Source organism: Dipodomys ordii, unplaced genomic scaffold (genome assembly GCF_000151885.1).
Source record: "Dipodomys ordii isolate 6190 unplaced genomic scaffold, Dord_2.0 Scaffold54, whole genome shotgun sequence".
Classification (NCBI taxonomy): domain Eukaryota; kingdom Metazoa; phylum Chordata; class Mammalia; order Rodentia; family Heteromyidae; genus Dipodomys; species Dipodomys ordii.
The window spans coordinates 3,813,941-3,825,131 of record NW_012267270.1 but is presented as its reverse complement, the minus strand read 5'-3'; the positions used below and the strand labels follow the sequence as shown (position 1 = coordinate 3,825,131).

At 47.4% G+C, this 11,191-nt stretch overlaps 1 protein-coding gene across 4 annotated transcripts in view; it reads left to right on the top strand.

Annotated features, from left to right (window-relative positions):
* The window catches only part of LOC105989192 (RNA-binding protein 14), a 40,108-nt gene extending 29,508 nt beyond the window's left edge, over positions 1-10,600 (top strand). For 2 of the 4 annotated variants that reach the window (XM_013021065.1, XM_013021066.1), the window contains exons 3-4: positions 342-1,026; positions 2,728-3,151. In XM_013021065.1, the coding sequence (XP_012876519.1) occupies positions 342-1,018 (677 nt within the window). In that variant the 3' untranslated portion in view covers positions 1,019-1,026; positions 2,728-3,151. Of the gene's footprint in view, positions 1-341; positions 1,027-2,727; positions 3,152-7,486; positions 8,952-9,704 lie in introns of those variants that run through there. The other 2 variants (XM_013021064.1, XM_013021067.1) reach the window with 2 other exon arrangements.
* The last annotated feature ends 591 nt before the right edge of the window (positions 10,601-11,191 follow it).

The window sequence follows — 11,191 nt, the reverse complement described above, 5'->3', positions numbered from 1 at the left end:
CCCCCCCAAAGTTGTAAAGTTCGTTTTTTGACATAACAACTTGTACATCTCATTGTTGCAATGGGTGGATGAGATCTTTCTTGTTTAAGCTAGTAGTTTCTTGAACAGTAAGCTAGTGTTAGAGATGCAGCATTTCTTAAGCTACTTGATCACTACCTGAAATCAGGCCATCATTATTGAATTTCTATGTTGGGCTTTTTAAAAAAAAATCTTTTTGACAGTGATGAGTCATTTATTGGAGTAGACGTCTAGGGAAAGCCATTGCTATGACCAGTGTTTGGGCAGGGGCTTGGGCTATGACTGAGAGTGATAGCAACCCTTCTTGCGTCTGTTTCTTCAAGGCAAACGAATGCACGTGCAGTTGTCCACCAGCCGGCTTAGGACTGCGCCCGGGATGGGAGACCAGAGCGGCTGCTATCGGTGCGGGAAAGAGGGGCACTGGTCCAAAGAGTGTCCGATAGATCGTTTGGGCCGCGTGGCAGACTTGACCGAGCAATATAATGAGCAATATGGAGCAGTGCGTACGCCTTACACCATGAGCTATGGGGATTCATTGTATTACAACAACGCGTACGGAGCGCTCGATGCCTACTACAAGCGCTGCCGTGCTGCCCAGTCCTATGAGGCAGTGGCAGCTGCAGCTGCCTCTGCATATAATTACACAGAGCAGACCCTGTCCCAGCTGCCACAAGTCCAGAACACAGCCATGGCCAGTCACCTCACCTCCACCTCTCTCAATCCTTACGATAGACATCTGTTGCCGACTTCAGGAGCTGCAGCTGCCGCTGCAGCAGCAGCTGCTGCTGCTGTTAATGCAGCTTCCACTTCATATTACGGGCGGGATCGGAGCCCCCTGCGTCGCGCTTCAGCCCCAGTCCCTTCTGTTGGAGAGGGCTACGGTTACGGGCATGACAGTGAGTTGTCCCAAGCTTCTGCAGCCGCGCGGAATTCCCTGTACAACATGGCCCGGTATGAGCGAGAGCAGTATGCAGATCGGGCCCGGTACTCAGCCTTTTAAAGCTGGAGGTGAGAGCTATGGGGTGTCCTCTGTTCTGGTTTTGCCATCCCTCCTGCAGCCTAGCCATTAGGCTGCTCTGCTTGCTTCCTTTTGCTGGGTTAAGGTGAGGTTCCCAGCATAGGTAAGAGTTTAGGGATATGTCCTGAATTGTTTAACTGCAAAGTAAGTAAATAAATGTCCTTGGCCCTCATGGCTGTTTTTCCAGCACTCTTGGAGTCAATTCTGTTTCTATTTTTTCCTGGAATAATAACAAAGAATGGTGTGCTGTTGATGTCTGGGTCACACCTTTGTGCAATAATTGAGCTGATCCTGGGACCCAGACATTCAGGGCCAGGTGTACTGTTTCTCAGCCTTTGTAAACTTTTCCAGGTGTGCAATTTTACAAGTCTAAAGATTCCTGTGTGCTTTGTGAAAGGTCTGATAAGATAACTAAAAAAAAATCAATATCTCCAGTTAACTTGCTCATCCCTGCTCTAGCCCTAGTTACTATAGAGAATACCAAAATGCCATCATCCTAATCTTGAAATGTATTTTTGGCATTCAGCCCTTATGTATAATATAGAACTTGATGATAAGGTAGAGAAAAGTATAAAACATATCTTATGCAGTTCAGGAAAGTGGGCTTTCACTCTAAAATTATTTCCTGAAAAGAGTGCCCACTATATCTTTGACTCTGTCCCAGAATAGCCTCTTGGGTTTTTTTGTCCCTATAGTGTTGGGTTTGACATCCTCCACTTAACTCCATATGACAATCCAAGCATACACTCACACCTATTTTACTCTTTGGTAATGTTGAAACCAGGGTTGGGAGCTTTGCCATAAGCATATTTCTCCCTTTATCTTCCCATTAGTTTGGACATTAATGTTCTTGAGCCACCAGCTCTATCTTAAGTCCTTTGGCTGAAACTCAGCCACCCATTTTAAGCCTTACAATTTATTTGGTTCTACTTGAATGGATTCTCTTTTGAAGCTTGCCAGCTTTGGACCATAGGTTTTTGAGATTATTTAGGGGTAATTCTGAACATACTCCAGAGTATTGGTCCTTAATCCTGTAGTAAGTGTTATTGTGTCATCTTTTCAATTAGGACCATTGCATAGGAAATAATTGCTGGAGTTCATTTTCTGGGAAATCACTGATTGGGCTGGAACAGAAGCTCAGTGACTTCATGTAGTGTGAGATATCCTTTAGTGCTTTGTTTTAAAAATTAGCTTCTTTCCTAAGGCAGAGTGAGATGTTGTCAGGTCTTGGAACATCCTTGCTCAGTTGATGTTCTTTTTGTCTAGATCTTGAATGGTTTTTAACTTGGACCTTGGCAGTTACTCCCAGATTGAAACATGCTGATGACTTTTTACTCTGGAGAGCACATTGGAACCTTTTCCTTTTCCCTGTTCTCTGATGACAGTTTGTGATATGGAACTACATTGTATGGGGAATGCATTTGTTAACATCAAGAACAATGGAATGATTTTGCCTGCTCTAGTGAAAGAAGATTCTCTTTTAATTGGGAGAAAGGCCTTTATCTGAGATTGTTTAGTTTTCTTGATGATTCTCTGGCCTTCAGACTCTTACTGTTTTTAGAGGTTATGATGCTAGGGGGAAGGGTAAAGGACTGTCAAATGGTCAGACTTTGTAAAGATGTTCTTTGACTTTAAGTGGGAAAGCCCTTGTGAGCTTTGCTGTAAAGCCCCTGTATTGTGCTCTCTTTCAGGTGGGATGTGTGTGGGCTGAAATTCCGAGCTGCAGTTGTGCATGAGAATACACCCTTCGTGGTACCCCAACTCCGGGACGTTCTCGGCTCTGTGCATTCAGTCCCTCAGGAACCGTGGACCTTAATTTACCTTGCTAAGTTCAGATCATCTTTTTTTCTTTTCTCCTGCCCATTTTCCTGTTCTTTCTGTCTTTCAGTACCTGTAGCTTCCATCCATGTTGTGTTCTCCCAGCAGACCTTGTATGCTGAAACTGGTGGGGCCTGTGCTGTCTCCTCCCTGCCTCTTGCCACCTGTGGGTATTGGGTTTGGGAATGACCCTGTGTGAAAGTCACTGCTCCAGCATTTCTTTTTGGCCCAAAGGCTAGACCAGTAGAGCTGGGTCACTCCTTTTCTCTCTGATGAAATAAATGTTTTTCAACTTAGGTTATGTGTGCTTTGAGCGAGTTTTTGCTTGGGCTTGTTTCTGGGGTGTTTTATTTCTACCTTAAAGACAAGGGAATTGTGCAAAATTTTTTAAAGTGTTAGATTCTTAGTTTTGGGTGAACAACGTTGCAAGATTTTTAGTTTTTGGCAGTACTGGGGTTCATACTCAAGGCTTTGTTCTTAGGCCTTGCTCTACCATTTAAACTCTTTCCCAGCCCTTTTCCTTTATTTTTTGAATAGGCTAGCCTGCTTTGCCATCCTCTATTTACTTTTCCCACTTAGCTAGGATTAGGTGGATACCACCATGTCCAGTATTTGCTTTCCCTTATTGATTGAGAGATGAGGATCTTGTAAATTTTTTGCCTGGGCTGGCTCTGAACAGTGATCTTCCCAGTCTCAGCTTCCTGATTCTTAGGATTTCAGGTATGAGCTTTTGCTTAATTTGCCTTTTCTCCTCTCCCCCCCTTTTTATTTTTCTCTTTTTCTTTGCTTTGTAGCTAGGGCTTGCAGGTACCAATGGAACAAGAGATTACAGGAAAGAACTCAGGCAGGTGCCTTATTCCGGTGAAGACTCTCTCCTAGTGGTTTCGTACAGTGGTTCAGCTGCTTATTAGTGTAGAGATGTAAATCTTTCCCTGTTAGAGAAGTAATCCCCTCCAACTACTATTCCAACCATATCTTTGGAAAAATGAACCATGCTCCCAGCAAAGAACATTTTACTACTTCCATACACATTTGTGATACCTTTTACCGCTTATCTTTTACTATTTATACCACTCTACCAAGTCTAGATAATACTTGGATGGTTCCAGTAGCATCTCAGTTTATACTTAAGAGCCTTTAGGTGATAAGTATAAAGAACATATTACTGTAAGCTTATTGAAAAGTAAGTATGGAGCTAAGTGCAGGGAAGAGCCAATGAATTACCTCTATATTTGGTTTTGGTTTTTGAGATGATGTCATTTTGTAGTACAGGCTGGGTTGAAACTTGAGATCCTCTAGCCTCCATTGCTTAAATGCTGAGGTTTTAGACATCCACTATGGTTCCTGCCACTGTTTTTTTCTGTTTTTGTACTTTGAGACAGGTCTCACTCAGTTGGCCTGGAACTTTCTAGGTATCCCAAACTCATCTCCTGCCTCAACCTCCCAAGTGCTGTTGAGTATAAGTATGCCCCACTTACGCATGTCTAGGTAGTTTTTGTTGTTTGTTTATTTTCTCCTCTGAAGGCTAGCCACAGCTCCAGCTCCACAGGTGGGTTTTTTGTTGTTGTTGTTTTGGTGGTTACTTGGAGATAGGAGTCTCATGGATTTTCCTGCCTGGGCTGGCTTGGAATTGCAGTTGTCAGACCTCAGCCTCTTCAGTAGCTAGGGCTACAGGCGTGACCTACCAGCGCCTGCCTTCTTTATGTTTTACCTCCTTGCACTAGTCTCAACATATATAGGGTCACATCTCAGCATCATCCACTCAGCAAATGCTACTGTACTTAGACATGTCGTTGGGAAATGTTTCTGAGAAGAGAAGTGGAAGGAACTGCTCTTGGGTGATTTTTCTGTACAAGTAAAACGTAATTTATTAAATATTTTCTATGATGAGGTCCTGTGCTAGATGTCTTACGTGTTTTCTTATCAGTTACTTTTTTTCCTGCTAGGGTCTCTTGGGGGAAAAAAAAAGTTGTACCTCTGGTCTGTAAAGGACAGATCCATCACTGATCTGCACTTACACCTTTGTCATTATGTACTCTGCCCCTTGGTGTGATGAGTGAGGTTGCTAAGTTTCATAAGATTGAGACTTAACAGTATTTGTTTATTAAAGTGTCACTTTCATTTGGCAATATGCAGTTTTAGAGCTTATATTCTGGGGAATGGGAATGATAAAGTATGTGTTAAGTAGCAAATCCTGCCTAAATAGGATAGTCTGAAAATTGCTTCTGAGTGTGTATGTGTATTAGGATTTTAACTCCGGACCTTGGGCTCTTGTCACTTGAACTGTACCCCAGCTCTGCTTTGGTTATCTGCTTTGGCTTTTTTTGAGAAATAGTCTGGCTTTTATACCTAGTCTAGCCTGGACCATAATCCTGCTTACTGCTTATTTGGGTTGATAGGCATATACTACTTTGTCCAGCTATTGATTGATGGGGTCTCTAGCACTTTTTGCCTGACTGGCCTTGAACCACAATAATAATTAAGATTATAAGATTGTAAGTGTAAGCCACCACTTGTGTAGGTTTTTTATTTATTTATTTATTTATTTTTTTTGTCGGTTGTGGGGCTTGAACTCTGGGCCTGGGCGCTGTCCCTCAGCTCTTCAGCTCAAGGCGAGCGCTCTACCACTTGAGCTACAAGGCCACTTCCGGTTTTCTGGTGGTTTATTGGAGATAGGAGTCTCACGGTCTCTCCTGCCTGGGCTGGCTTTGAACCGTGATCCTCAGATCTCAGCCTCCTGAGTAGCTAGGATTACAGGCGTGAGCCACCAGCGCCCGGCTTGCCTTCTTTTTTTTTTTTTTTTTTTGGGTCCGGTCATGGGGCCTGAATTCTGGGCTTGAGCACTGTCCCTCAGCTCTTCAGCTCAAGGCTAGTGCTCTACCACTTGAGCCACAGCGCCACTTCTGGCTTTTTTTTTCTTTTTGCTTATGTGGTGCTGAGGAATCGAACTCAGGGCCTCGAGCATGTAAGGCAAGCGCTCTACCACTGAGCCACCTTCCCAGCCCTCCGCTTCTGATTTATTGGAGATGAGAATCTCTTAGATTTGTTTGTCATGGTTGGCTTTAGGCTGATTCTCTGATCTCAGCCTTCAAGTAGCTTGGATTACAGACCTGAGTCACCAGTTTCTGGCATCTTTTCATTTCTTAACTTACACAACAGAGAGCTTGGATCTTGGCACCTGTATTCCTTCTTAAAAGTAGCTACAGGTCCAAAATGTGGTTATATGCAAAGCCTTACTAGCTTTCTATCATTGTTCTTCAGATTTTGCTTGTATCATTTTGGTTCATAAAGTTTTCTCCTATGTAGTAGTAGTTAGGTAGAGCTTTTTGTTGGTCATGGGGCTTGAACTCTGGGCCTGGGCGCTGTCCTTCAGCTCTTCAGCTCAAGACGAGTGCTCTACCACTTGAGCTACAGCGCCACTTCCGGTTTTCTGGTGGTTTATTGGAGCTAGGAGTCTCATGGTCTCTCCTGCCTGGGCTGGCTTTGAACCGCGATCCTCAGATCTCAACCTCCTGAGTAGCTAGGATTACAGGCGTGAGCCACCAGCGCCCGGTTTTAGGTAGAGCTTTGACACTCAGATGGTCTCCCACACTCATTGAGGTCTTGAATGAATTAGCTTGCTAACTGCAGTTCCAGCTTCTTGCATTGTAGCTGAGCAACCAGGTCTTGTTTGTAAACAGTTTGCTTAATGAACAGAAGCTTAAGAGTAAAGAGTTGATGAAGGATGTAATATGGCTTGAGACACAGGGCTTATTTTCCATTCCTGTACCTCGTTGACACCACGTATACATAGAATCTAGCATTTCACCTAAACTTACAGGTTTTAGTTGTACTACAGTCTTGCTTTATACATGGGCTTCTCAGTGATGAAGCAAAGGGATGTAGAATAGGCCCTCTGGTTCCTACATTAATGTAGTGATTTTTGGAGCAAAGCTGCATAAAAACTCGTGTGTTTGCTAACCTGTAGAGTGAGGATGATGATCATTTGTCCTGCGACCTTATTATAAGGTCCAAAAGGTTCTGTGCATGGAAGTGCTTTGGAAAAAGAAAAAAAAAAGGGAAGTAATGTGAAAAAGGGGAAGAGGAATTTGGTGAACTGTCCACTCATTTGCTCACTGTAGACTGGCTCTTGCCTAGGCTGAGAGGTGGATCATTGTGAATGGTCATTTCCAGTGAGTGGTCATTTTCAATGTTTGAATGTGAGTGATCATTTCTAGTGTTTTAAGTCTCAAAATGAGTAGTTATTTGGTGAGCTTGGGTTCAGAACACTGAATAATTGAGTGGTTCAGGAATGCTTTCTGCATATGGTTTGCTGGTTTATGCTTACAGGAGCTGAGAAGATTTTTATGCTGTGTTGCAGTTCATCTTTGCTCTTCTCTCACAAGGATGTTGGATGAGGTGGTAGGGGAAAGGGAAGAATGGGGAAAAGGCCATAGTTGAAGGTGACTGTTTGGGATTTTCAGTAGCTCTGTTTTATGGGAGCTACATTTTATAACATACTCCTGGAGAGGAGGGTTTGGAGGCTGGAAGTAGCTGGCAACAGCTGGGTGCTGTTGTGTGTCCAGTTTGGGACCCATCAGGTAGCATGCCCTGCCCCCCTAATTGCTAACCCTCTGTCTGCTGCTTTATCAGACTACGCGTTTGTTCACATGGAGAAGGAAGCAGATGCCAAAGCCGCCATCGCGCAGCTCAACGGCAAAGAAGTGAAGGGCAAGCGCATCAACGTGGAACTCTCAACCAAGGGTCAGAAGAAGGGGCCTGGCCTGGCTGTCCAGACTGGGGACAAGACCAAGAAACCAGGGGCTGGGGATACGGCATTCCCTGGAACTGGTGGCTTCTCTGCCACCTTCGACTACCAGCAGGCTTTTGGCAACAGCACGGGTGGATTTGATGGGCAAGCCCGTCAACCCACACCACCTTTCTTTGGTCGCGACCGCAGCCCCCTGCGCCGTTCACCTCCCCGAGCCTCTTATGTGGCTCCTTTGACCGCCCAGCCAGCCACCTACCGGGCCCAACCCTCAGTGTCGCTGGGAGCTGCTTATAGGGCCCAGCCTTCTGCCTCTTTGGGTGTTGGTTATCGGACTCAGCCCATGACAGCCCAGGCAGCCTCTTACCGCGCTCAGCCCTCTGTCTCCCTTGGGGCCCCATACAGGGGCCAGCTGGCTAGCCCCAGTTCCCAGTCTGCCGCAGCTTCCTCACTTGGCCCGTATGGTGGAGCCCAGCCCTCTGCCTCTGCCCTTTCCTCCTATGGGGGGCAGGCGGCTGCAGCTTCTTCACTCAACTCCTACGGGGCTCAGGGCTCCTCCCTTGCCTCCTATGGTAACCAGCCATCCTCTTACGGCGCCCAAGCTGCCTCTTCCTATGGGGTTCGTGCGGCTGCTTCCTCCTACAACACCCAGGGAGCAGCTTCTTCCCTCGGCTCCTATGGGGCTCAGGCAGCCTCCTACGGGGCCCAGTCTGCAGCCTCCTCACTAGCTTATGGAGCCCAGGCAGCTTCTTACAATGCCCAGCCCTCGGCCTCGTACAATGCCCAGTCTGCCCCATATGCTGCACAGCAGGCTGCTTCCTACTCTTCTCAGCCTGCTGCTTATGTGGCACAGCCAGCCACAGCTGCAGCCTATGCCAGCCAGCCAGCTGCCTATGCTGCACAAGCCACTACCCCAATGGCTGGCTCATATGGGGCCCAGCCGGTGGTTCAGACCCAGCTGAATAGTTACGGGGCTCAAGCATCTATGGGCCTGTCAGGCTCCTATGGGGCTCAGTCGGCTGCTGCAGCCACTGGCTCCTATGGCGCCGCAGCTGCCTATGGGGCCCAGCCTTCTGCCACCTTGGCAGCTCCTTACCGCACTCAGTCGTCAGCCTCACTGGCTGCTTCCTATGCTGCGCAGCAGCATCCCCAGGCTGCTGCCTCCTACCGTGGCCAGCCTGGCAGTGCCTACGATGGGGCAGGTCAGCCGTCTGCAGCCTACCTGTCCATGTCCCAGGGGGCCGTTGCCAACGCCAACAGCACCCCGCCGCCCTATGAGCGTACCCGCCTCTCCCCACCCCGGGCCAGCTACGACGATCCCTACAAAAAGGCTGTCGCCATGTCGAAAAGGTACTGTATGCCCCCCCGCCTTTGCCCCCAGCTGGGGCATAGGGCAAGGGGCTGAGGTTGGCATGGGAGGGAAACTGGCGCCATTGGCCCCTCCCTTGGTGGTTTGTCCAGAAGCCAAGGGGTTTGGTGTCTGTGAACTTTCCTGGCCACTAGGGTGCAGGTTGGAGCATAGTGCTCAGCCTGGGGTGGTACCAGCTAAGCTAGTCAGCCCTTTCAAGAAAGGCATCACCAGTCTAGACTAGCTCAAGTGCCATTGGAGTCACTCTTGTGGCTTTTCCTACTGTCTGAAGGATCCATAAGCCTTTTATCTGGTTGTCCTGACATGGTGGGCTGGGTGTGAAGGAATAGTCCCTTTTGGAACTCACTGGCTGAAGGCAAGTTCATGAGATGCGTCCACTCTGAGAATTTGGAGACCTTGCTTTTGTTCGCCGTTCTGTTGATAAACAATCAAGGCCTTTCTGTTTAGGGCCCAAGGGTGGGGTAGTTTGTGGTTTGGGAATGGAGGCCAAAAATGTACTATGGCCAGTTTGGAAGGGGAGGGCTTCAGTGGAGGACTTGGTTTCCCAGTGACTTGAATCCAGGCTTGATTTTTGTGGCCTGGGTAGGATGATGAGCCTTCTGACCAAAGGAAACAAAACTGTTGGAGACCAATCTGATCACACCCTCCCTGTCCCCATTGGTTGGCATCTCCCCCATGCCTGGAGCCCTCCCCTCGACTGTCTCATTCACCAACTGTCTTCTTCTCTCGACTAGGTATGGTTCCGACCGGCGTTTAGCCGAGCTCTCTGATTACCGCCGTTTATCAGAGTCGCAGCTTTCGTTCCGCCGCTCGCCGACAAAGTCCTCGCTGGATTACCGTCGCCTGCCCGATGCCCATTCCGATTACGCACGCTATTCGGGCTCCTATAATGATTACCTGCGGGCAGCTCAGATGCACTCTGGCTACCAGCGCCGCATGTAGGGCCATCCTGGGGATGGGGCACCACAGGGAGGGAGGGAGAGGAGAGATAGGTAGGGTGCAGACCCAGGTTTTAACCACTCTGGCCCATACCTCTCCTGGTTGCAATTTTTTATCCCCTCCCTCTATTATGTGGACCTTCCCCAGGAGATGATCCTTTTACATATTTGGCAGTAATCTACTTTGTTCCTTTGCCTCAGCAGCACATCTTGCTAGTGGCTATAGACCTGCGGTTTCCCCTCTACCCTGCATCCCATCTCCCCGGAATGGGAGTCTGTCTCATATGTTTTTATTTTTTCCTGGCTCCCTTTTATTTTTATGCGCGGTATTTAAGGTCGTCTGGATGGGGAAGCAACCTGCAGCTGAGGTTGGCGGCGCCTTTTTCTTTCAGATATGAGGGAGGCCAAGAGTGGGTTAATTCAACCATTTCCTATGCGCCAAGCTGTGCCAGCAGTCCTGGGGACCTTGACTGCTCCTGTGCCCCTCTGTAGACTGTTGGAGACTGAGATTCTATTGGGACAGTCAGTTGGCATGTGTCCAAATTCCTGCTCACCACTGATGTTCTAGCTTGTGGTGTGTGATACAGTCCCAATTCCCCATCTCCCCAAGTAGGTGGTGTTAGAAAACCTTAATTTTTTTTCTCTTTTGTATGGACTACAAATAAAACTTGGGGCGATTTGCAGTTTGGAAACCTGGTTGTCATTGTCTTGATTGCACTCAGTGTCAGATGAGCCAGTTTGACATCCAGGAAACATGACAGCTTAAAAGGAAGCGGGCCTGAGAACCCAGGGTCGGTGTGGAAAGGGGTCTGCATGTGGGAATTAGAATGATTTCCCTGCTTGCTGTCCAGTGGGGTGTAGCTCCATTGGTGGGCTGTCAGCATGCCATCTTTAGGATTGTAGAGTCCAGACCAAATGAATGGTTGGACTTTCTGAGCCTCGAATTGATCACACCAAAATGCAGTAAATATTACCTGTTTTCTTTTGCTTATGTTTGACTGTTTTCCCTCACTTTTCCCCAGTTTAGGAAAAAAACCCAGTGCTCCAGCAAGGAGGTTCTGGCTGGGGTTTGACTTTTCTGAAGAATGGGGAGTGGACTGTTACTTGTGTGTATTCTAGTAGGTCTTTCAGAAAGTGGGTTCAAATGAGTTCTGGGGCCGGGACCCTGAAGGGAGCCATATTGGGGTACGGGTGATGTCACTGATACTGCCCTGCGGTTGGAGAAGGGAAGGACAAAGAAAAGTTGAATTTGGTATGGGGCATTCTGGCCTTAGTCCTGGTAC